Below are 27,408 nucleotides of genomic sequence, written 5' to 3'. Positions count from 1 at the left end.
ATGTATACTGTGAACCGGAAGAGACTGCAGAAGCTAACGGACTCCATTAGTAAAACCTCCAAGCATTGTGAGTAGCGATGATCCCAGCCCTGACGAGCGGCGTGCAGACTCTGCGACAGGCAGTTTCTGATCCCAGGAGACCCTCGCTCCGTCTCCTGGGCCAGGGCCAAGGCCACAGCTATCCCACTTTCTTCTTCCTCACCCCCTTCATTAACATCAATGAGCTCCACGTACAGAAATCGTCCCGGTTTCCCTCTGACTTCTAAAATTTACTTCTTGAGGAAACTTAAAAAGCGACGATTTGCTCCCAAGCCCTAAGATGTCCATGTTCTCCCCGGCGCTTGCCCCCAATTTTTCCACTACCAGGTCTCCAATCCCAGCAGGGCCTCCTTCCCCCTTCATTCCTTCAATTTACACCAAAGAAAATACTCCAGACCTTCATAACTTGAGCTCCCTCCTGTAACTTCTTTCACAGGAGACCTTTATCCATATATGCTGAATGGATAAAAACAAAATTGGCGGGGCAGGGGGAAGGAGAAATCAATGAGTCTAAGTAACTGCCTCCACCTTTTAACTCCTCGGGACAGAAACCCATCTTTATAGTAAAGGTTCTTTAGGGAATTAGCAGCTATCCTCCAGTCCTCTACCCCAGATCTCATTACACACACGTCTAATCTCCTTTTAGATGGTCTGTACAATCTTTTGGGGAAAGAAAAAGAAATTCATATTCCCACAAGACAATTGTCGATTCTTATCACAATTGTCAGTGCTCTAACAACTACTTTGTTCAAGAAAGTTGTATAATTATCCTATACTATGTAATATATACTCCTCCCCGTCTCCCAAGGACAAGAACAATTCAGTTTAATTCAGTAAGACTTTATTAACAGGTTATTGTGATCTACACACTGTGCTACGCCAATGGACATAAAAACTCAAAAGTGTAAATAAGGACATGTAGGAATAGTATATTTACTCTATGCAACTTGCACAACCATAGTTTTGGGATCAGTTATAATAATGGTTCCAAGTGATACTATTTTTCAGCTTTTTGAGGAAGTGCTATCACCCTGCAATTCTCGCTCCTCTCGCTCCTGTACCCTCACTCCCAGTCCATCCTCCAAACAGCTGCCAAATTAATATCAACAGAATATAGGTCTGATAGTGTCACTATCCTGCTCAAAAATATTCAGTGATATTCTGTTACCTCCAAGATGAAATTCAAAACTGCTCAACTTGCCACTTAAGGCCCTCTACAATCTAGCTCCAACCTACTTGCTCCAGTTTCCATAGATCTCCCCATCATCATATATTCTACATTACAAACTGGCCTACTAGCTGTTCCCCATTCCAGCTGCCCAATTTTTGCCTTCTCTCAAGCTGTCCATTATATGATGGTGTTCAGGATCACAGTTTTTGTGAATATTTGATAAATAATTTCCCTTCAAGTTTTCCTTTTATATTGTTCCATAGAGACATATTACAGTAGTCATTTAATATATGTATAAATTATGGAGAATGTGTATAAATATTTTAGACTGAGTATCTTGGTTGTCCTTGGTTGTCCAAAATGACATCACTGTGCTAGAGTCAAGTTACAGTGTGTCAGACTAGCTGATCAGACCAATAGGAGCTTGGAGTGTTCTAGCACAGATTGTGCACAAACAGTCCTCGTGAACATTTGGGGTGGATTCTCTAAATTTGTGCATCTCCCGTTTCTTTTGATCTACTTCAATTCTGCTTTGCTCATAGAGCACAGCACCTTTTCTGATGAGGGCATGCAATGCTGAGTGGTCCTGTGCCAGTGTCTCCCATGTCACACAATAAATTCCAAAGTTCTTAAGAGAGACCTTGAGAGTGTCCTTGTATTGCTTCTTCTGACCACCAGATGAATGCTTGCCCTATGTGAGTGATCCATAAAATAGCCTTTTTGTAAGGGTATATTTTGCATTCAAACAATGTGGCCAGCCCATCAGAATTGCACTCTCTATAGTAGTTTGAATTCGAATTTGAAATTGAATTTGGCAGTTTAGTTAGAGAAAGGATCTCAGTGTCTTGTATCTTATCGTGCCAGGTGATCTTCAGAATCTTCCATAAGACTATTCAAAAGTGCAGGTGGAAGGTAGATTGATGTTGGTGATATAGATATTAAATATACCTAACGTGATCATAAGAGGAAGTACACCTTGCTAGGGACAAGCTTACTTTGGACCCTGGAAGACATGCATTCAAGGTTTACCTTGAATTGAGTACTGACTGGCCAAGTCATTGAACTTTTCAATGCTCTCTATAACTATCTAAGACTATAAACTCTGGAAAAAGTGTCAACTTGCACTTGCAGAGAGGATATTACCATTTGGAAATACCTTCTGTCAATGAAATCACAAGTCAAGTCCCCCTCCCTATCATGACCACACTTTAAGAAGCCCTGGAAATTATTGGTTCAACTCTTCAAGAGTTAAATGGAATACTTGCATTGCACAAGGGTCAGGACATAGAAGACAGAAAACTAAAGTTATTTTGATAAATAAGAGGTATATCTGACAATTCAATTATGATTTGTTTACTATTTTAATACTTGTCACCACCTGAAAAAACAGGAGCAACAGTGAACCTGGGAGTATCCCTGCATTACCAAGAATAAAGCGAAAGAACAAACGTGTTCTTTAGTGGCTGTCCTAGAGATTGTAGGATTCAGCAATTTCTAATCACCAGTATCTGGTGTAATGAGTGTGATTTACTTTTTGGCTGTGGCAACAAAAGAGACCTCTTACAGGACTATACTGTAAATAAAAGTTATGCTATATAGAGAACATTTTAAACTCCTTAGAACAAAGAAGCCATATGCATTTAAAGTATTACTATGATTATTATAATCTGATGCTTTTTCACTTAAAACATTTTTTATCTCTGGAAAAAAGCAGCTGTTCTTAAATTTTTCAATAGTTGTTTTGAATAAACATTCTGACAAAACAATACAATAGGTATTATGCAGAACACTGTCTGAAACATAGCCCTTTCACAGTAGATTTGCAATATGTTGTAAATAGACTCCATGATGCAAACAAGTGAGAGAAAGGAGTATACTTTTCAAAGGGTGGCAACAACAAAAAAAAAGGTTGAAACACTTTTGCCATCTGTTATTCTAGAAAAGGAAAAAGGAAATCCTAATGACTACTCTATTGTTATTGTGCATTGTACCTGGCACATAGCAGGCATTTATGTCTTTTGATTAATTAATCAAATTTGAAAGAAGTCTGCAAACTAACTTTAAATGATTTAAGGGAGGAGATAGAATATGAAATATCTTTTTACTGATATATCTATTCTGTCCCTGGTAGTCAAATTATGTTGATGGTAGAGATAATTGTGCCATCATCCTTAAGTGGATAAGCTTTATATAATCCTAGAATAAGAAAATTTCTTTAAAAATCACCCAGTCCATCCTCCAGAACTGTATCAATGCCACCCCAGCAAATCAAAGGATTTAGAGCTAAAAAGGACCATAGACATATATATGTATATATGTGTGTGTATATGTGTGTGCTTACATATTCATTGTATATGTCCACATTTTTATAGATGGGAGAGTGAAAATGGTTTGTGATCTTCCACGATAGAAGAAATATTCTGAGATGAAAGATTCATTATAGTGTTAACATTTTAAAAAAGAAATTAATTTCTTTTCTCCAAAGTTCCCAAGTTTAGCATATGAGCAGTAGAAGAAATGTTAGGGGGTTTCAGTTCCCCTAATAGATGAAAAGAAGTGATGATCAGAGAGGTTACAGCTAGCCTAAGGTGATCTAACTAGTCAGATACAGAGGCAGGCTTAGAGAGCCTTGCTTTCCTATCTCCCAGATCTGTTGTCTTTCCAGCTTAAACCTTGTTTACTTCTTTCTAACTATTTGCATGTTTCAGGTAGCATGAAATCATTTATGAGTGATATCAGTTGGGACTTGTAGGTGCTAGGATAAATATCATAGTTTTATTTAAAAGATGTTTCTACTTTCAACGAGAGTAATTATGAATCGATCGATGTTTAATTGAAATGACAATTAGTTCTCATATAATTTACATAAGCCTGAAACCCCTGTTTCCATGGAAATAGAATGGAGCACTATATGAAGTAATGTTGATAGTCCCATGGAATCTCATAACTAAGATGTTGAAAGGATAATTAATAGATAGATAGAAGTATTTTTGATTCAGCATTTTTATTAGTTAGGTTTTTGGCTTATTGTCCAATTTTTAACCCTTTATCTTCACTCAAACGTACTTGTTAAGTTCCAGGTGAAAGATATTTGAGGCAGCTGGATGGTTGAGTGGATAGAGCACTGAGCCTGGAGTCAAGAAGACATGAGTTCAAATGTGGCCTCAGATACTTAACTAGCCCTGTGACACAGGAGAAATCACTTAACCTCTGTTTGCCAAAGGAAATGGTAAACCACTCCAGGATCTTTTCCAAGAGAACACCATGGATAGTATTTGTGTGGTATGGCCCATAGGGTCACAAAGAATCAGACACAACTTAACAACAAAACAGATATTGTTTGATTTTGCCAATAATTGTCAGATACCTTTTTTCCAAACTCTAATGTGACTTGACTCTAATGAAGCAGCGTAGCATAGAATGATTGATGGTTTTCAAGTCAGAAAGACTGGGGTTCAGATCTGACCCCCAGACATTTAGTAGCTGTCTGACCTTAGATAAGTCACTTATTTTTTCTATGCCTCAGTTTGCTCATCTGTAAAATGAGAATTTTGGACTCGTGACCTCTTAAGTCTTTTCTAGCTCTAAAGCTATGATTTTATAATACTCTGACTTAAACCCATTCAAAAAGTTTACTATTGAAAATTAGAGGTACTCCCAATCTTCCCCTTTGTTAAGCCAAATTTACCTTCTGAAATCATCTTAAAATCTTCAGTTTCTAAAATACTTCAAAATATAGTGACTATCATAGAGAACTGTACATTTGGTACACCACCCATTATAAAAAATTAATTGCAAATTCAGTGTTTTATGTTTTATTGTCATCTTTTGCCTTTTTCATCACAGTTAACAGATATGAAATAGAGTGCCTCATAAAACTTTTTCATAACTTGATGGGAGAATCAACTGAGAAACAAGGTAGCGTTGGGATAGATCGTAATGCATTTCGAAACATCCTACATACTACATTTGGAATGACTGATGACATGATCATGGACAGGGGTAAGAAGACATAATCAATCCACATTGACCAACCCCTGCCAAAAACAAGACTTCAGTGGCTTTGGAGTTTGAGAGGTGTTCTGTAAAACAAAATTAGCATTCGATGTTTCAAATTTTGCTTGAAAATAAGCTTTTGTAAGCCATATGTGCAGAATCGAAAACATTTAAGCACACATTAAGAACAAGAGAAGTCATCATATTTAGTTTGCCTCATTTTATAGGAAAATCCTAAAGTTCATAAAATTTGTCATTTATGTCATATTTCTATTTAATACACAGCTCATTTTCTATATAATTTGTTTTTAAGGAATTTTTGACTTTTCATCATAAAAACATGCTGTATTCTTACATAAAAGACTATGTGCAAAAATTACAGATGAAACATGTTATTAAATAGGCATAAATTCCCATTATGATTATACAAATATCTATACAGACATTTGTTTGATGTATACCACAAAACTTCCAAAATTTTCATTTTTCCCAAATACAGAGAAAATTCAAATTTAGAGAAAAATTTTTATGCTTTGGTAATTTCTGACAAAATATCACATTAAAAATGTTCTAAAAAGAAATTTATGGAAATTATTATATTTGTTTCAAATTTTTCTTTGTAGTATTTCGTGCTTTTGACAAAGACAATGATGGATTTGTGAGTGTAGCAGAGTGGATTTCAGGACTATGTATATTTCTTCGAGGGAGTTTGGAAGAAAAAATGAAATGTAAGGTTTCGGTGTTTGATTTAGAAATGGTTATTTTCTGGATTTTTGTGCTTAAAATATGTAAAGATTATTTTATTTGAAATTATCTAAACTGTAGACAAGCAGAAGTTTCTGGTGGTACTCATTTTCCTCATATACCTTTCCTTTGAAGTCTGAGTTTCTATCCTATTTATTGAAATGAATATCAACCAATGACAGTGAATAGGTAATGGACAATAAAAATGAAAATCAAGTAATAGAATTTTTATTTTATTTTAATTGCCTGAAAATTAACTGCATATTTGATATAGGTTCATGCTAATTTATATATATATATATATATATATATATATATATATACATACACATGTTTAGAATCCTAATTATTTCATTGGATGAGAAGCATCATGACATTGTGGGTATAGTAGAAGACAAGTTCCAATAGAGAATTCAATTCAGTTTACCCAATAAGTATATATTAGAGAGGTTCTATGGCACAATGGATGGAGAGCCAGTCTTGGAGTCAGACCAAGATTTAAATCTCCTCTTTGATATATATTATCTGTATGACCCTGGGCAAGTTACTTGACCTCCTAATATCTCAGGCAACTCTTGTAATTGTTGTTCAATCCTGTCTGATTCTTTGTGACCCCATTTTGGATTTTCTTGGCAAAGATACTGGAGTGGTTTGCCATTTCCTTCTCTAGCTCATTTTATAGATGAGGAAACTGAAGCAAACAGGGTTAAGTGACTTGCCCAGGGTCACTCAGCTAATAAGTATCTGAGGTCAGATTTGAATGCAGATCCCCCTGACTCTAAGCTGGCACTCTGTCCACTGCACCACCTAGCTATTACAGTATAAGTTAGAGATGTCACCTATATGTATTTGTGGAAGGAGTTTTTACTCCAGGGATTTCTCCCATCGATAAAATCACAGATCTTAACCCCCCAAAAAGTTATTTCATTAAGCCATATCACTTAGCAATTGTGTTCAAGACCAATATTTGACTTGGACTCTATGCAGTTTAATTTTCATGGTAAGGCATTATAAAATTAGCATTCACTGTGGTGTTTTTTTCTCATTTACTTATAGCTGATTCTAAAAAAAATATTATTCAAAGACTGAGTCCAAACATTTTTGCATATCAATTCACCATATATTAAGTACATCTATGTGAGAGGTAACGTAACGTGGATCAAATACTTGCCTCAGAGTCAGGAAGACCTGAGTTGTTAAGTCCAGATTCTGATACATATTGACCATGTGACCCAGGGAAAGTCACTTATCTTCTCAGTATATAGGTTCAGATCGCCTTCTCCCCGACTTACTTCCAAGTGATGGTTTTTGCACTATGCTAGACACCATGGGGAATGAAATAATGGCTCACATTTACATAGTGCTTTATAGTTTAATGAAATTTTCCTCAGAAAAACCCGTAAAGTAGATAAGCAATGCACATATTATGATTTCCATTTTTTAGATGAGAAAACTGAGAGACATTAAATGATAAACCAAGATCAAATTACTAATAAGTGGTATAGCTGTAACTTCAATTTAAGACTTGCAGCATCTAAGTGCAGTACTCTTTTCATTTATACCGTATTATTACAATAAGTATATGTGTTACTACATATATGTGTGTATATGTGAGTTGATACAGTTCCCTCTCTGTATCCAGTCTTCACTCCTCATCTAACAAGTATACGCCACTTCCAGAAATATTTCTGGATATTTAAAATATGAATTGGCAATTACATAGAAGCAACCTGTCATGGTGGGCAGAGTCTTAGGCTTGAATTCATAAGGTAAGCACAAGATCCCAGGGAGTGGCAGCACCCTCACACCCAAGACCACTAGTCTGTTTCTAGCCCAAGCCCTCACAGCCATCATCCAGGAATGATGGAAATTCATATCCTCTGGAGAAGGGACCAACTGCCAATCAACTGCTCTTCATAGAAGGCAGGCAAGCCAGCTGAGGTGAAGTAGCAAGGCACCTTGGGATAGTCAGTAGGAAGCATTTGCCAGGCAAGTCAAGCCACCAGCACCTTTATTATTATCTCCTCTTGGATTGTAAAGGAGAAAGCCCAGGACCTTGAACCAAGAGCCTTGGAAATAGCAGTGTTCCCCAAACCTCAACCCAGCTTTTTTAGCACAGCCCCTGCAGCCATTATTAGGGGAGAAATCATTGTGGAGAAGGGGACCACATTCCTCATGTGACCAACAATAACTTCTGATTAACTGTTACCAAAAGGAATTAGGCAGAAGAGCCCTGGGAGCAGAAGGACAACCTCTCCCTAAAGCCTGTCCTGCTTCCACCCTGTCCCTCACATTTGTCATCTGGGAAGGCAGTTCCATGGAAAAGGGGTCAGCCATGTTTGTCAAATGCCTACCAACTGCCACTCACATGGGCAAGCCAGCCTAGATGAGGCAGCAGGGTACTCTGAAGAAAAATACCAAACAAACCAGGAGGCAGTGAACACCAGACAGCTCAAACAACTACCACTATCATTGCCCCTCAGACCCTGATGGAGACAGTCAGTCCAGGACCCTGAACCCAAAAATCTTAGGAATAATAATGCTTCCAATGCCCAAAGCCATCATTCTGGGAAGCAACTGGTATGAAGATGCAACCTGGCAACTGTTCCTATAGGTACTATTGCCACAATTTCTGAAGACCTTGAAAAAAGAGCTTGCCACCAAGCTCTTGGCACCATAAAACATTTAAGTACCAAAAACTAGTGTGATTTTACCAGTACAAATGACATTAGAGAAAAGGCATTACCATCTGCTTTGTTGGTGTACCCTAGGGAACATGAGACCTTGTTATCTGACTTGCAGCTGAAACTTTCCACGTTATTCCTTGTGGAATAAAACTGAGAAAAGACTGTGATATTTAAATGCCTGGTACTTTGAAAATAGTAAGCACTTAATAAATACTTTATTCATTCACTCAGGAATATCTGGATTCAAATCCTGCTCTAATACTTATTAGCTATGTGACCCTGGGCAAACCATTTAACCTCTATGTGACTCAAGCACTTCCCTAAGACTTATGAAGTCATAGATGAGTTGTTATTTGTGCTAGTGGAAAGATCCTGATACTGAGGAAATTCTGAAAGTATATTGTTCTGTACAGCTATGTGCCACATGTTAGTGTATGTGTCACAGATAAACATGATTTATCAGGATTTGGAGCTTTTATTTTAAGGTCTTTGCTTAGCTCATTCATTAAGCAAATATTTGTTAGGCATCTATGTTATAGGCAAAGATGGTGGTGTTAGATGTTAATATCAGTAACTCTACTTAGGACCTTTGCTAAGGACAAAAAAGAAGGCATTTATTGCTATTTTGAAATCTAAGATATTTGACACATTTTTACTTTTTGAAAAATCTTTTTCATATTTTTTTCTAAAGTGGTCCTAAAGTAAATTTCCAGGTATACTCTTAACAACATTCAAAGTAACTCCATAACATGATATAACTTTACATTGTGTATTCTTTGACAAGGTAACTTGATATAATGTTCTTTAAACCTTTTTATGTTTCTTTAAGACTAATAGCTAAAAAATGAAATCATATTCTATCATCTTTTTAAATGTATCATATTTTTGTGATGATAGGAGGTTGAAATTAGAGCATTCAGGATGCGATTCTAGTTTAAACTAGAAAGACAAAATGAACCAAATTTAAAAAAATTCATATGCATACAAGTATGGAATTAGCTACGTCTCATGTCTTTTTGACTTGTTTTATATCATATCATATGCATTGAAACAAATAACAAATGTTACTGTATTTAAAATTAAGATGATTTGATTTAATTCATTTCTTAACCACCTATCATGTTCTTGGTCTTGGGGATCAAAGGCCAAAATGAAGATTGTTCCCTTCTATTGGAGGGAAACACCAAGTACACAGATGAAGAAATACAAAATAGATGCAAAAAATCTTCTGGGACAAATACTAATAACTGGGGAGAACTAGGATAAGATAGACTTCCAGCAAGATGTGACATCTGAATTTTGAAGGATGCTAGTAGGGTCCTATGTGGTGAGGAGAGGTGTGCATTCCAAGAATGGGGGACAGTCCTGTATAAAAGCACAGTGATTAGAGATGAAAAGTAGTGTTTGACAAACAAGCAGGTCATTTAGGCTAGGGTAAAGGGCATAAAGGAGAATAATTTGCAATAAGCCTGGGAAGATAGACTGAACCCACATTGTGAATGACTTTAAAGAGTAAGAGTTTATACCTTGTCCTTGAGGTAAAAGGTAAATCATGTTTGTTTTATCTACAAAAAGAAAAAAAGGGATTTCTTAATTAGGGATTCATGTGTCTAGGCTTTTACTTTAGGGATATCAGTTTGGCAGCTGATTGGAGGACAGATTGATCAAGGGGAAAAACTTGAGGCGAACAGATGTGTTGAGAGGATGTTCATCTAGAGGAGAGGTGATGTGAGCCTGAACTAGGAGGTAGCTGTGTGAGTGGAGAGAAGGGGATGGATGTGAGATTGCATCGTTGAGGTAGAATCAATTATTGGTAATTGATTGGATATGAAGGGGGAGTTGAATCAAGGATTATTCCAATGAGGATTCAGGTGACTAGAAGGATGGTGGTACCCTCAACAAAAATAGGGAAGTTAAAATGAGAAAAGTTTGGGAGGAAATGCAATGACTCCTTTTTTGGATGTATTGAATTTGAGATAACTACCAGACATCCATTTGACAACATCCAGTAGGCAGTTGTAGTCAAAAGAGGGTGTTTTGGAGGAAGACAGAGCAAAAAGACAGATAATTCTACATAAATGCAGTAACAAAAACTATTGCCTTTGAAAGCTCATGAGCTCCCCATGGGGGAAAACGTTTAAAGAGAAGAGGATTGAGGACAAATCCCTGAGGCACACTGCCACATTGGTCTTGAGAAAAGAATGGTGACCATACACAGGAGACTGAGAAGGAGCAGGCAGCAAGTAGGAAGAAAAACAGTGGAGAACAATGTCATGAAAACCCAGGGAGTAGAGAGTACCTAGGAGGAAGAAGGAATGGTCAAGACTAGTATCAGATACCAAAGAGAGGTCAAGAAGGATAAAGAAAAAGAAAAAAAATAGGAGGATTTGGCAAATAAAAGATCACTAATAATCTTATGGAAAACTATTGCCTTTTGAGTGATGTCACCAAAAGCCAAATTGATGAGCAGTTACAAGTTATTAATACTGAATGGGGAAGAGGTGAAGGAGGTAACTTGACTTTTGAAGTGTAATACAAGGACATAAGTACTAACTGAGGAGGAATATTTTGACAGCAACACTATTCAAAACATTTTGTCACAGACTTTTCTTAGTGTGTTTATTTTTAGCTGATTTAAAAATGTGAAAGGAATTTCTCGTTATTGAATGGTATCCCAATTTTTACAAACATTATGTAATAAGACTCAGCAAAAAGGCATAGTTTAGTAAAATACAGATGGGAAATAGAGAAGGATTTGTGAGAAGTTACTGGTATGTTGCCGTCAGCGGCTGTGGCGCTGAATGGCCGGAGATGGCCAAATGCCACAGAGTGGAAAGATTACACAGGCCAGGCGGGAGAGTATAGGACAGCTCCATTTATTAAGCTGAAGAAAAGGGCTTATATACCTTTTTAGGCAAGCAGATCAACAAATTCAGATGTGAGACATTTGTTATATAGCATGACTGACTCATGCTTAGTTCCCGTTTTGCCGTAAACAATATTGTGTTAATAGCCCACAGATGGTGTTTAGCACGTGTGTGCTGTGGAGGTTTTGGAGAGAGCATGTGTGTGCTCAGGGAGCTTTTGAGAGAGCACATGTGTGCCGATGTGGGGTTTGGAGAGCCTATGGGCTGAGTTATCAGCCCAAGGGCAAGAACAGGCTTCAGGGAAAACCCAGCCTGTATCTTATCCCAGAATGGACTTTCTCAGAGTTGGCCCTCTACAGTATGTTTGTCCTTGAATAGTTTGTAAAGCCTCAATTTATATACTGTGTGGCAGTGTGGGCTGTGACATCTTCATCCAAATATAGTCAACTCTTGATATGTAACTGTTTTGTCAATTATACACAAGGGATCATTTGGTAAATTTCATTATTGTTTATAATTCTGTTTTGTACTGTACTTAGTAGACCTTAGTGTTCACTAAATTATCGATACGTTTTGTGAGTCTGTCCATCATAGTTCTGTTGTGTGTATATATGTATATATATGTATATTCAGTGATCTAACTTTTTTGCATCAGAGAAGCAATACTTTACCTTTCTGGTTAAGAAAACATGAGTTCAGTTTTGGTTATAGGATAGACTTGTGCCCATCACCTTGTAGTATCATTTGTGTGAGACTATTGAGTAACCAGATGCAGGGATCTTGTCAAATGCTATTTGCTGTGCTATTACTATGGTTTGTAGAATAAAAAGACCATTCTGCAGACTGCATTTTTTTCTCTGAAAAATCACCAATTTGGTTAAAAAATAGATTATACAATAGAACAGACTAGACAAGGGGGATCTAGTAGTTACAATCAAACTCAATAAACCAGTGTTTAATAAAGCAGAAAGCATATTGCCTAGAGAAAAATTCCTCATTTACTAAAAATTGCTGAGAAAACTGGAAAAGAGTCTGGAAGAAATTAGGCTTCAACCAATACCTTACCTCACTCTTCAATATATTCTAAATTAATGTGACCTTAATATTAAAGATCATACTATGAAATATTTTTGAAGAGAAACAGATCATGTACCTCTCACAGCTATGGGTGAGAGATGTATTTTCAACCAAACAAGAGATAGAGGTAATTATAAAAGATAAAATAGATAACTTTTATTACTTGAAATTGACAAGCTTCTGCACAGACATTAATGCATCTAGGATTAGAAAGGAAGTAGTCAAATGGTAGGAAAACTCTTTGTATTAATTTTTTAAGGTTTTTTTTCTATCCAAATTATTCCTACCTACACACATACAATCACTAATAGATGTTCTCTAATAAATAAATGGTCAAAGTATATTACCAAACATTTCTCAAAAGAAAAATTGTAAAGAATTCACAACCATATAAAAATGCTCCAAATTACTAATAAGAGAAACTCAAATCAAAGCAACTCTAAAGTTTTACCTCACATCCTGCAAATTGGCAAAAATGACAAAAATGGCAGCAATGTTGGAGAGTTTTCGGTAAGAAAACAATGTTAATACATTATTGGTGAAGCTGCGAAATGGTACAGCCATTTTGGAAAGCAATTTGTAATTAAACAAATAAAGTGACTAAAAGGTCCATACTCTTTGGACCAGAGATTCCATTACTACTTATGGAGTCTTTTAGCAGCACCTTTCTTTCTTTTTTTTTTTTGCAGGGGGGAAGGCAGGGCAATTGGGGTTAAATTACTTGCCCAAGGTCACACAGCTAGTAAGTGTGTCAAGTGTCTGAGGCCAGATTTGAACTCAGGTACTCCTAATTCCAGGGCTGGTACTCTACTCACTGCGCCACCTAGCTGCCCCAGCAGCACCTTTTGTAATAGCTAAGAATAAGAAACAAAGTAGATATCCACCCATTAGGACATGGCTAAACAAACTGTGGTACTTAAACGTAATGGAATACTGTTGTGTTGTATGAAATGATGTATATAATGATACAGAATAACATGGAAAGATCTATATGAACTGATGCAGAGTGAAGTAAGGAGAACCAAGAAAACCATACACACACATAGTAACTACAGAAATGTAAATGGATTCAGCAAAAAATCAAAGGCAAGTGGGATGCAAATTGAAAGGTATCAGAAAACACCACCAACCCATTGCTTCATGGAAGTGGGAGGTCCATAGCTGTTAACATATTTTACATTTTCAGACTTTATATGGATCAGTTATGCTGACTAGTTTTTTCTCTCTAAAAAATCTCATCATTTACTAAATACTTCTATCATATGAGATGGTTCGTGGAGAGGGTTAGGCAGAAGGATAAATGGTGGTGGTGGATACTATGGTGATGTAAGAAACAGAAAACATCAATAACAGTTATTTTTTAAAAAATCACGAAGCCTAACGTACAATATCCAAATCTGCTATAAGACCTCTTTAACAAAACAAAGAAATACTAGACAAGACTAAAACCACTAGAAACTTGGAATTTGAACGAAGATGAACCTGCTGTTTCTGTTTATAAAGGTAAACAACTCCATCATGGCAAAGTAGGACGACAACCAAGGTATGATTTCCCATTTGCAATAACCTCTCTATCTTTGCATCCTCATTTAATAACTCAAATAACTCTAAATGATTGTTCATCATCTTAACTTACACGAAAATAAAAATGAACTTTTAACTTCTGGGATAAAAGAATAGCATTTCCTACAAGGTAGGACACAATATTTAAAACATGAAAATTCAATATTTGAATCAGTAAGTTTGAAAAATACTCATGCCATACCTCATTAGGTATCAGAAGCAGTCATGGAATATCTGTGGAACTCTAAACATAATTGTTCCTTAACTACTAAGATTACATCTTAGCTATACCAAATACTGATTACCCAAAACTGCTTTATATTTGATTGAGACATCAGAGACAAAAATAAACCCCACTACGTTAACACAAGTCTCAAGGGAAAAAACTGACTTCAAGAGAGAAAAATGTGGTAATCAAACTACTGGTTAGTCCTGGAAAAGTTTTCTTATGACCATTCAACTTGACTTAATGAAAATTCATCAGTTTAGTATATTAAAATGATATGGGTTATTTTTATCTGAAAAAATTTTCCAAAAATCAAATAGGGTAAAATAAAAGAGACAATATGTTGTGACTCTTCAAACAATAGAAGTGATGAACATTGTGAAGAATGGATGAATGAAGGTGAAAGAGCCGCATGGAAATATTCTTTTAAGTGACCAAATACATTTTGGGAAACTACAAAGCAGAACATTACCAAGAAAATGTCAATGATCTTCTCAAAGGCCATAGTTATGGAATGTAACATGTTGCTCCAGGTCTGCTTCTTGGATTCACACTTGGACTTCTTCCTGAAAACCTAGGCATTGTCAGTGATGAGTACAGGGAATGTTTCTATCAAGAAATCTCCATAATGAACAAGTAATGCCAGGGTAAATGGAGTCCAAGTATGCTGTCTGACCACAATTGAGTACTGCAGAAGGATTTCCACATGTAAAATACAACAGGGAACCATCAGTAGCTACATTTTAGGTTACATCAATACAATTTTGTTCAGCAACAACAATATCAATATAAAAATTTGATTACTAATGAATCATGGGAAAGAGACAAAATCTAAAGTCATATTCAAAATTTGCACAAAAATACCACAGGTTCCCCCTTTTATGGATATAACATAGAAAAACTTTTTTCTGGTATTTTGTAACCAATTTATAATGTAAGACATATACACACATACATACGTGTGTGTGTGTGTGTGTGTGTGTGTGTGTGTGTGTGTACCAGACAGGGTGTTAGGTATGTCACTTAAGGGCTTGCTGACTGGGATGTCTTTCTCTTCCTTTTTCTACTTAAAAGAAAGAATGTGATATCCCTATTATGCTACATAAACCACAATCTTCAAATAATTCTTTAAAATATTTCTTTTCATAATTTAGCAAAGTTGTGATTTATCTAAAAATAATTTTTTATTTCAATCTTTGCTTTTATGCTTTCTAATGTGTTGGTCTTATTTATAATTTACTTTTTAATGTATGGGTTAGATATGCCCCCAAACTTTGTTTTCCAGAATGTAACATAGTATTTTGAGAAATAGTTGAAGTTTTCCTGGTCTTTGCACTTAATTCTTAATTCCATATTGATCTCTTATCTGAAATAAACAATGCATAAATTTACTGTTAGATTCTATAACTTGACTCAATGCATTAATCTGCATACAGCCAGACATTCATGAGTTTTATTCTTGGTTTTAGAGCAGTAGTTCTCAAAGAGTATATTGCAAATCATACTAATTATGCTGAGAAGTTTTGGATATTATTGCAGATAAAAATTATATAAATAGTTTAATAGAAATTTTGCTTATCCCACATAGATAGTATGTTAAGTACAGTATTTGAAACAAAAAATCAATTTACCTATAAGATTGTGTACTAACCTCAAAACACATCAGACCTTGAACTTGCAAAAAAACTAATTACCATGAGTTTTCTAACTCTTTTGTATTGTGATGTTAAATTAAATATTCAGTAATTTACAGTGCCCTTTAGCAAAGAATAATGTACTTTGAACAAAAAAAAGTTTGAAAACCACTACTTTAATGTGTTGGGTTTTTTTATGCTTTTATCAGTACCTTGTATGGCCCTGGGTAAAATAATAATTCTAAGTGGATAGGTCCATATTTTCTAAGAGTAATAAAGATATCAGACATAAATATTTAAAGAAGTGACCACCTAACTTTAAAAGAAAATGTAAAGAATTCTAAGCTAAAGCAATTAGTTTGAGGCAAACACTACTGAAATTTTAAATTTACTAAAAGTTATCAAGGTGAACAGGAGCCTAAAAGACAATAAGGATTCCACACAAAAATGGTTGTTCTTTCACCTGGTTTTTAAAAATCATTTTCAGCAAACACAAACAATCTGGATAACAAAAAGACTTCAGAAACAAGTTCTGTGCCTTGATACCATCAAAACAGTAAATTCTATCCTTTTGTTTTACTTGGACAGTAGAATCATAGAATGTAGAGTTAAAAGAGACTTTAGACGTCATTTAGTTCAATTCCATCCCTTTACAGATAAGAGTATTGTGACCCAGAGAGATTGAGTCACCTGATCTTGTAGTGAATAGCAAGAGGATGGATTATGAATCCATGTTTCCCTTACTACTGTGCAATCTATTACACCTTGCTGTCTCACCCTGTCTATATTCCAAGTCTGGCCTATGTCTGTTTCTTTGTCTGAAGTGGTATTTATTATATTTGTCATTGTTTAGTCATTCAGTAGGGTCTAACTCTTAGTGTTCTCAAATGGAGTTTTCTTGGCAAAGATACTAGTGTGGTTTGCCATTTCCTTCTCCAATGGATTAAAGCAAAAAGAGGTTAAGTGACTTGCCCAGGATCACACAGTAAGTGTCTGATTTGAACAGATTTGAACTTGGGTCTTCCGGACTCAAGGCATCTAGTTCCCTCTATGTATTGTGTTTACATTCTCCCTATTGTATAGGATCACAAGGATGTTTAAGATTTCACAGAGATATTTGCATAATTAATTACTATTTCAAAATCACTTCAGTTAGAGAATATCTGCAAAACCCAGAAAATATAAACCTCATTTAACAAATTATAAAATATATTTATCCTAGTGGCAAGGGGGAAAGGAATAGCAATTTGAGTTTAAGGTGTGTGATATTTTTGTTTATTTTTTGTAATCTTGTTGTATAGTTTCATCTTATAATTAAAAGGATATATCTGTAGAGCCCATATAGGATTACGTGCCATCTTGGGGAGGCGGGAGGGAAGGGAAGGGGAGAAAATTTAAAACTTATGGAAGTCAATATTGAAAACTAAAAATAAATAAATTTATGAAAAAAAAAGAATTAAAAGAAAGTTTGGGATGCAGAGCCAAGACAGCAGCTAGGAAGCAGGGAATTGCTTGAGCTCCCCCCCAGTCCCTCCAAATACCTATAAAAATGCTCTGAACAAATTCTAGAGCTGCAGAACCCACAAAATAGCAAAGAGAAGCAGGGCTCCAGCCCAGTACAGCCTGGATGGTTGCTGGAAATGGTCTATCACAAGAAGCTGGGAGCGGAGTGGAGCAGAGCCCAGCATGGGCTGTGCCAGGACCAACCAGACCGGGAGCCAGGCAGAACAGGCATAGCACCCTGAATCAGTAAGCTGTGGCAGTTACCAGACTTCTCAACCCACAAAAACCAAACGCAATAGAGAAGGTTAGTGGGAAAAGCTACTGCAACAGAGTGAAAAGAGTTTGCAGGTCAGCTACCACCTCGGGGGTGGTAGAGGTGGTACAGCTCTGAGGCTGCTTCCAGAGCTACCGCTGCAGTTGCTTCTGTCCCCAGGCCCACCTGGTGGGAGGAATTAAGTGGCAGATTAGATTAGTGGCAGGAGTGCAAAGTCTGCTTTGCCCGGCCTGGATCTGAGCTGTAATCCTGGCTGGTGGTTCTTGGGGGAGGAGGAGCACTGGTGTGGCAGAGCTTGCTCTGTAGGAGTAGCTCTGAAAATAGCAGCACAGCCCCTCAAGTTTGGGACAAAGTACTCTCTACAAGCAGTGGTACTCTGACAAAAAGCTCAAGGGTCAAGTAGTTGGCTGGGAACATGGCCAGGCAGCGAAAACAGTCTCAGATTCAGACTCAGACTTTGGAATCTTTTTTTGGTGACAAAGATCAAAACATACAGCCAGAAGAAGTCAACAAAGTCAAAGAGCCTACATCCAAAGCCTCCAAGAAAAATATAAATTGGTCTCAGGCCATGGAAGAGCTCAAAAAGGATTTGGAAAAGCAAGTAAGAGAAGTAGAGGAAAAATTGGGAAAAGAAATGAGAATGATGTGAGAAAACCATAAAAAAAATCAATGACTTGCTAAAGCAGATCTAAAAAAATACTGAAGAAAATAACACCTTAAAAAATAGACTAACTCAAATGCCAAAATTGCTCCAAAAAGGCAATGAGGAGAACACCTTGAAAGGCAAAATTAGCCAAATGGAAAAGGAGGTCCAAAATACCACTGAAGAAAATACTACCTTAAAAATTAGATTGGAGCAAGTGGAAGCTAGTGACTTTATGAGAAATCAAGATATTCTAAAACAGAACCAAAGGAATGATAAAATGGAAGACAATGTGAAATATCTCATTGGAAAAACCACTGACCTGGAAAATAGATCCAGGAGAGACAATTTAAAAATTATTGGACTACCTGAAAGCCATGATCAAAAAAAGAGCCTCGGTATCATCTTTCAAGAAATTATCAAGGAAAACTGCCCTGATATTCTGGAGCCAGAGGGTAAAATAGAAATTGAAAGAATCCACCGATCACCTTCTCAAAAAGATCCCAAAAAGAAAACTGCTAGGAATATTGTCACCAAATTCCAGAGCTCACAGATCAAGGAAAAAATACTGCAAGCAGCCAAAAAGAAACAATTTGAGTATTGTGGAAACACAATCAGGATAACACAAGATCTAGCAGCTTCTACATTAAGGAAACAAAGGGCTTGGAATATGATATTCCAGAGGTCAGTGGACCTCGGATTAAAACCAAGAATCACCTACCCAGCCAAACTGAGTATCATGTTCCAAGGCAAAATATGGATTTTCAATAAAATAGAGGACTTTCAAGATTTCTTAGTGAAAAGACCAGAGCTGAATAGAAAATTTAACTTTCAAACACAAGAATCAAGAGAAGCATGAAAAGGTAAACAAGAAAGAGAAATCATAAGGGACTTACTAAAGTTGAACTGTTTTGTTTACATTCCTACATGAAAAGATGATGTGTATAATTCATGAAACCTCAGTATTAGGGTAGCTGAAGAGAATATACATACATACATACACACACACACACACACACACACACACACACAGAGGGCACAGGGTGAGTTGACTATGAAGGGATGATATCTAAAAAAAATCCAATTAAGGGATGAGAGAAGAATATATTGAGAGAGAGAGAGAAAGGGAGAGATAGAATGGGGTAAATTATCTCACATAAAAGTGGCAAGAAAAAGCAGTTCGTTGGAAGGGAAGAGGGGGCAGGTGAGGGGGAATGAGCGAATCTTGCTCTCATTGGATTTGACTTGAGGAGGGAATAACCTACACACTCAATTGGGTATCTTACCCCACAGGAAAGAAGGAAGAAGGGCATAAAAAAGGGGGGACAATATAAGGGAGGGCAAATAGGGGGAGGAGGTAATCAAAAGCAAACACTTTCAAAAAAGGACAGGGTCAAAAGAGAAAATTGAATAAAGGTGGATAGGATAGGAGGGAGGGAAATATAGTTAGTCTTTCACAACATCAGTATTGTGGAAGGGTTTTACATGATGATACATGTATGGCCTATGTTGAATTCCTTGCTTTCTTAGGGAGGGTGGTTGGAGAGGGAAGAGGGGAGGGAATTTGGAACTCAAAGTTTTAAAAGCAGATGTTCAATAAAAAGGTGTTTTTGCATGCAACTGGGAAATAAGATATACAGGTAATGGGGCATAGAAATCTATCTTGCCCTACAGGAAAATAAGGGAAAAGGGGATTGAGTTGGGGGAGTGGAGTGACAGAAGGGAGGACTGACTGGTAAACAGGGAAATCAGAATATATGCCATCTCGGAGTGGGGGGAGGGTAGAAATGGAGAGAAAATTTGTAATTCAAAATCTTGTGGAAATCAATGCTGAAAACTAAAAATATTAAATAAATGATAAAAAGGGAAGTTTGCTAAATCATTATATATCCCATAGAAGGCCAAAAAGCACTGAACCTTTTGGGGCCCCACTGGACTATTAAGAATTTCTCAAAAACCAACATTTATATAGCACTTTGAGTATTCCATACCCAGTACCATCAATGTACTTTCCACTAGAGCCATTCCATCTGGTCTAGTTTCATACTAAGATTACTTTTAGCAAATTATACGATATTCAGGAGGATAGGGCTGGTGTGGAGGGAGCAGAACTATGTAATATACTCTGGATATTGCCAGGATCTCAATCTGAACAAAGATTTTTTACCTTGCCCAGAATAAAATGGAAACTTGAATTTAGCACTATATTCAATGTAAGAAAAACTCACACAGATCTCTTAATCTGATATAGGTCTAAGCAGCACCCAAAGTAGCCTGGGACCTGCTGGAGTCCTTGAACTTCATAGTCCTATAGTTTATATGTTAAGTTCATCTCCCACCCCAACACTGAGAAGATTTGGAAGGCATATATCAGAATGGGATGCTTTTACATTTACTGAGAGGTGGTCAAATTTTCTAACACTGATAAAGCTAGTAGATATTGCCACTCTGATGGATAGCATGTGGAATCAATCAACATAAGGGGGCAGAATCAGGCCCCAAATTCACTGTTTAAGAAAATTCAAGCATGCTCTGGGCTCTATTAACCTAGCCCACCCTTTACAGAGAAATTACATAGTGAATATGATGAAAGATGATTACAGGGGGCAAGTAATATGAGAGGACAATCTACCCAATATAGTAAGTTTCTAAATAGAGAGGAAAAGAAGACTCTGTGCTAAGCTATAATTGCAGCATTAGGTCATAGATATGTGCTTAGATGTTGTATATATGAATACAAAACTGGCTCTAGTATTAGGCTAATTGCATGAATTTTTATCTTAATTGAAATTATATAGCTCTAAACATACTAGTGAAATCACTATGAAAATTATTAAAATTGCTGATGTCCTAGCTACCTACCCTATGTATGTCCTAAAATTACTTAAGAGAAAGTCAATAAAATGTCAACTTCATAAAATTACAATTTGTTATGTTTTTAAAAGATTGCTTTGAAGTTTACGATTTGAATGGTGATGGTTTCATTTCACGAGAGGAAATGTTTCACATGCTGAAAAACAGCCTTCTCAAGCAACCAAGTGAAGAAGATCCAGATGAAGGGATTAAAGATTTAGTTGATATAACACTTAAGAAAATGGTAAGCATATTATAATAAAATATAATCAGTTTATTACAATTCGAACAACCATTTGGGTATAGGAGAAAAGCAAAAAGGGGAAATTCAGTAGCCATTTTGTTCCTCTTTGGTGGAGATAGACGACAGAGACTGAACTGGTGGTTTCCTTAGTACAAGGAATTCCTCATGAGGCAAGTCCCTCTACCAATGCAGGTACCTCCATAGTTCATAGTCTTAGAGAAATACCAAGATCATGAGGAAACTAAATGACTTGCCCAGGGTCATAGAGCCAGTATGCATTAAAAGCAATACTTAAAACCCAGGTCTTCTTGGCTCAGAGAACAGCTCTCTAGCCACTGTGCCATGCGGCTTCTCCTCCTTGATAAAAAGAAAAATCATGTGTATTACTTTTCTATCATGTATGTAATGTTACACATATTATAACACATAATATTAGCAAAACCACTATTGTCACAAAATCTATGACTTTCTAATCTTCATCTTTCCTAGGATCGTGACCATGATGGGAAGCTATCCTTTACAGATTATGAAACATCTGTAAGAGAAGAAGCTCTTTTGTTAGAAGCATTTGGTCCATGTTTACCCGACTCAAAGGTATTAACAGCCGCTGGAAATACCCATATTCATTCAATAACATTAAACTAAATGAGTAGGTGGCCATATACAAGCAAATTTTCCCATGTGGGGAGAATAATCTCTACCTACAGGAAAGGACAGGTGGATTAGTACTTAGGGTCTCCTACTACAATGCTCTCACAGCTCCTTATTATTTTCTATAGCTTCTGAAGAACCTTTTCAGCCCTAGAAAGAGAGTATCCAAAGGAACTGTGAGACACCACAGTGGAACTAGGGTAAGACCAGTTGCCCTCTCTTGTCATATGAAATATATTTTAAGTTTCCATCTGTCAAGATGAGGTATCACCCAGGGCTTCCCACAGTCAAGTTGCCATTGTGGTTTGTTTTGAGTATCTTTCTGCTGTCACTGCCTGGGAATTGTGAAATGATTTTTTCTCTATAGACTTTAACCTTGGGATATAGTCTTTCTCTACTTTCTCTTTCAGGAGCTTTCCTCCTCAACCATCTCCTTTCTCTCCTATTTTTTTTAAATGTGTCCTTATCCATTAGTTTCTTGCAAACATGCCCACATCATCCTCATTCATAAAAACAAAGCCTTCATTTGAACCTCTCCTCAGTTTATCATCCTGTATCAATCAGAAAGCATTTATTAAATGCTCTTTCTATGTTGCAGGCACTATGCTAGCCAGGGTGTGTACAAATACAGAAGTGAGATAATCCCTGGAGCTTTCATTGTATCAAAGGACTATTGCATGTTTTGTTGTTGTTCAGTCATGTCTGACTGTTCATGATCCCGTGATTTATAGCATTTCAGACCCTCTGTCCTCCGCTATATCCGAAAATCTGTACAAATTCATGTTCCATTGTTTCCATGATGCTATCCATCTCATTCTCTTCCATTCTCTTTTCCTTTTGCCTTCAACCATTCCCACCATCGAGATCTTTTCCAATGAGTGCCATCTTCTCATTATGTGGCTAAAGTATTTAAGCTTCAGCTTCAGTATTTGACCAGGGAAATCCTCAGTAAATTTGACTGGTTTGATCTCCCTTTTATCCAAGGGACTCTCAAGTATTTTTTTTTCCAGCACCACAATTTAAAAGTGTCAATTCTGTGGAGCTCATCTTTCCTCATAGTCCAACTCTCACAAGCTGTATATTGCTACTGGAAAACCCACAACTTTGACTATACAGACCTTTTTTGCAGATTTGTCCAAATTTGCCAGAGCTTTCCTTCCAAGGAGCAAGCGTCTTTTAACTTCATGGCAGCAGTTGCTGTCTGAAGTGATCTTTGAGCCCAAGAATAGGAAATCTGACTTTATTTCTGTTTGCCAGGAAGTAAAAGGACCTGTTGCCAAGATCTTAGTTGTGTGTGGTTTTTTCATGTAAAATTTCAAGCCAGCTTTTAAATTCTCCTCTTTCATCCTCAAAAGACTTCTTAATTCTTCTTCACTTTCTGTATTGTCTGTTTAATCTAAGATTATTAATATTTCTCCCAGCATCCTTGATTCTGACTTTTGGTTTGGCCAACCTGGCATTTTGCATGATGTACTCTGCGCATAAGTTAAATAAATAAAATGTTGTTGTACTCCTTTCCCAGTCTTGAACCAATCAGTTCCATGTGTTACTTCTTGGCCCACACACAGTTTCCTTTGGAGATAAGTAAGATGAGCTGATATTCCAATCTCTTTGAGGACTGGCCACATTTTGTTGTGATTCATGCAGTCAAAGGCTTTGGTCAATAAACCAAAAGTGGATGTTTTGTTTTGTTTTCTGAAATTCCCATGTTTTCTCCATAATCTTGTGAATGTTGGCAATTTGGTCTTTAGTTCCTCTGCCTCAAAAACCATTCTGCTCTTCTTGTAATTCTTGCTTCACATGTTCCTGAAGTTTGGCTTGCAAAATCTCAGGCATAACCTTGCTGGCATGTGAAGTGAGCACAATTGTTCTATAATTTGAACATTCTTTGGCATTGTCTTACTTTAGGATTGAGATGCAAACTGATCTTTTCCAATTCAGTGGCCACTGTGAAGTTTTCCAAATTTGCTGGCATATTGAGTACAGCAGTTTAATAGGATCATCTTATAGGATTTTAAATAGCTCAGCTGGAATTCTATCATTTCCACTATTACCAATGCTTCCTAGTACTTGACTCCATTCTCCAGGATGTCTAGCTTTTAGATCAGTAACCACATCATTGTGGTCATCAGTGATATTAAGATATTTCTTGTATAGTTCTGCATATTCTTGCCACCTCTTCTTAATCTCTTCAACTTCTATTTTTTATATACCATTGTTGTCTTTTGTCATGCCCATTATTACCAGAAATATTCCCTTGATATCTCTAATTTTCTGGAAGAGATCTGTCTTTCCCACTCTATTGTTTTCTTATATTTCTTTGCATTGCTCATTTAAGAAAACCTTATCTCATTTTGCTTTTCCATAGAATTCTGCATTCACTTGGGTATATCTTTCCCTTCCCCTTTCCTATTTGTGAAGCCTCATTAGACAGCTGTTTTGCTTTCTTGTTCTTCTTTTTCTTTGGAATGATTTTTGTTGCTGCCTCCTGTATTGTATGGGGAACCTGTCTGTAGTTATTCAGACACTTATCTACCAATCTAATCCCTTAAATCTACTCATCATTTCCACTTCATATTCATAAAGAATGCTTACAGATAAATACAAGGCAGCTACTTGGCACAGTGGATAGAGTGCTGATCCTGGAATCAGGAAGACATCTTTGTGAGTTCAAACATTGTCTCAGGGCCTTACTACCTGTGTGACCATGAGCAAGTCACTTAACCCTGTTTGTCTCAGTTTCCTCATCTATCAATGAGCTGGAGAAGGAAACTGCAAACCACTTTAGTATCTTTGCCAAGAAAACCCCAAATGGGGATCACGAAGAGTTGGACACAACTAAAACAACTGAACAACAGTAACAACAAATACAAGATACATTCAAAATAAATGAGTGGTGATTTGGCAGAGGTACTAATCACTGGTGTATTCAGGAAAGAGGGGTGGCAGAAGAGCTGAACTTTCAAGGGAGTTAGGTATTTCAAGAGACAGAGATGAGAAAAAGTATTCTAGGAATTAGGATAGTACAGAGCTGGAAAATGGAATTTTGTGTATGAGGAACAGAAAGAGAGCTACTATATTTCCCCATGTATAAGACGCACCTTAATTTTGGGGCCCGAAATTTGAAAAAAAATGTATCACATAAAGTTATTGAACTCAAGTTTTATTCATCTGCTCATAGTTTTCAGGCATCTTTTGGGCAAGTCTGGTGCGTGTACACATGCTTAGTCCATTCCGTTTCATGAACCTGAAGCACCAATTGAGTCCTCCTTTGAAATCAGTAACTTCTTTTTCGTCAGCAATTCTTCTTGCCTCACGCTGAACCATCTACAATTGTGGACATGGGAATTCCAATTGTCCTTTGCTCTTCAATTCCTTCTCTAAATCAGGCCATTTTGCTGACTTGCCTCTCATGGCCTTTTTCTGCCATGATGTTCTCAGTAGGGTTTCTTCTTCCCATAGCCAGTCTTGGATTGTTTTCTCAGTTGGAGGAGGACCGAACTTACGGTCAGTAGCATGATTTCCATTCACTTTTGCAAACTGGATCACTTTTCACTTGAATTCAGCACTGTACAAAAATCTTTTCTGAGCCATTTCTGGGCAGAACATGGCAAAACGTAACCTAATATACTGGTAACAAATGCGAAACAATGAGCACAAAGACAACAAGCGCGAAAAAGTGGGGAATGTAAGTAAAAAAATCTACAACCACTGTATAAGATGCACCCAGTTTTTAGACCCCAATTTTTTTTTTAAAAGGGTGCATCTTATACATGGGGAAATATGGTAGTTGATAAGAGCATAAAGAGAGAGTAATGTGCCTGGAAAGACAAGGTGTAGCCAAATTATGAAAGTCTTTAAATACCAACAAGGGAGTTTGTATTTTATTCTAAAGGCATTAAGGAACTACTGAGCAAAAGTGATAAAATGAAACAGAAATTCAGGGCTGGGGTTTAGTTAAAGGATGGGCAGTAATAGGACAGTGTAGGAAGGGATTCAGTGGCTTCATCTCTGGAGTGGATTTATCTGAGATTTCTCTTGTATTTCCCAAGATTCTAAAAGGATACCCTTCATCCGTTACTCACTCCCTTGCTAAGCATTGTAAGGAAATCAATCTTTTGATATGGACAGCATTTCTTGTACATAATTGTACATTCTAGTTTTGAAATTATTTACAACAGATAATAAGATCATTGTCTTATAATACAGAATGGATTTAGCAACTTTTAAGTACTTTCTCCCACCAGTTCAGTAGCTCTTTCCCTCAGCAGCAACTTAATTCTCCCCATTTCCCCAATTGTCATTCCTTTCTTAACAGGATTAAGACATTTTAATTGTTGGACTCTCTTTGGAAAGGCTTTTTAATTAGACTTATGATTAAGTCATCACTTGAAATGGGCCACCTTAAGAATCCTACAAGAGTTTAGTGAAAGCTATATCTAACTTTTTTCACTTTTATTTTGCAGAGCCATCTAGAATTTGAAGCCCAGGTCTTCAAAGACCCCCATGATCTCTAGAATAAGGACACCTAACATCTGTGTTAGTTTCAAGACAGCAAATTAAAAAGCACATTCCAAATGCTTATTTTCTATAATTTGTAATTTAAATAAGCATTGATAATGTTTTAAATTTTATTTTACTTACCTGTAAACAATTATGACAGACTGATGGAAGATCAGAACACAAGACCAGCAGTTCTGCTTGTTGACAAAAATGATTTATATTTATTATACAGTTTACCTAGGGCTATAAATTTATATATGGATCTATAGTAATAATTTTAATTTCATGAACAAAAAAAAAGGTAATGCTATCATGAAGCATTAATAGGATGAATAGGAATAATGATGTGAGTACCAGGCTAAAGAAAATAACTAAAACTACTTAATTCCCTTTGTATGAAAACAAATTAAATTTGTTTTTGTGCCAATGGTACACAGTTTTCTTGATTTTAATGAGCAATTCAAATGCACCTCTCCCTGTTGAAGGTTATCAGATGATGATTTTCTTTCAAAACAGAAAAAAAGAAATCAAATCAAGGAGAATTTTTTTTGTTTTTACTTTTAAATTATTATTTCCTTTCTTGTCTCTGTTTCTTTAGTGCACATATATAATAAGCAGCAGGAGGAAAGATAATGCAAACAGTTTTGCTCAGATGCAAATACTGGCAAGGTGGATAGAGTGCTGGACTTGGAGTAAGGAAGACCTGTGTTCAAATCCTGACTCTCCTACTTAA

At 36.5% G+C, this 27,408-nt stretch overlaps 1 protein-coding gene across 1 annotated transcript; it reads left to right on the top strand.

Annotated features, from left to right (window-relative positions):
• On the top strand, positions 1–27,408 carry EFCAB1 (EF-hand calcium binding domain 1). The gene is made up of 6 exons (XM_036742165.1): positions 1–67; positions 5,057–5,212; positions 5,830–5,934; positions 21,370–21,521; positions 22,011–22,115; positions 27,274–27,408. The coding sequence occupies exons 1-6, from the start codon at positions 1–3 to the stop codon at positions 27,406–27,408; spliced, it is 720 nt and encodes a 239-aa protein (XP_036598060.1).

Source organism: Trichosurus vulpecula, chromosome 1 (genome assembly GCF_011100635.1).
Source record: "Trichosurus vulpecula isolate mTriVul1 chromosome 1, mTriVul1.pri, whole genome shotgun sequence".
In the NCBI taxonomy this organism is placed as follows: Eukaryota; Metazoa; Chordata; class Mammalia; order Diprotodontia; family Phalangeridae; genus Trichosurus; species Trichosurus vulpecula.
This window is presented reverse-complemented; position numbering and strand designations above follow the sequence as displayed.

Bases quoted from the DNA above. Each gene is read 5' to 3' on its own strand.
- EFCAB1 (XM_036742165.1), top strand. From the start codon at position 1: ATGTATACTGTGAACCGGAAGAGACTGCAGAAGCTAACGGACTCCATT. The intron at 5,213-5,829 runs GTAAGAAGACAT...TTTTCTTTGTAG, and splicing joins TGACATGATCATGGACAGGG to TATTTCGTGCTTTTGACAAA. The intron at 5,935-21,369 runs GTAAGGTTTCGG...TGTTTTTAAAAG, and splicing joins TTTGGAAGAAAAAATGAAAT to ATTGCTTTGAAGTTTACGAT.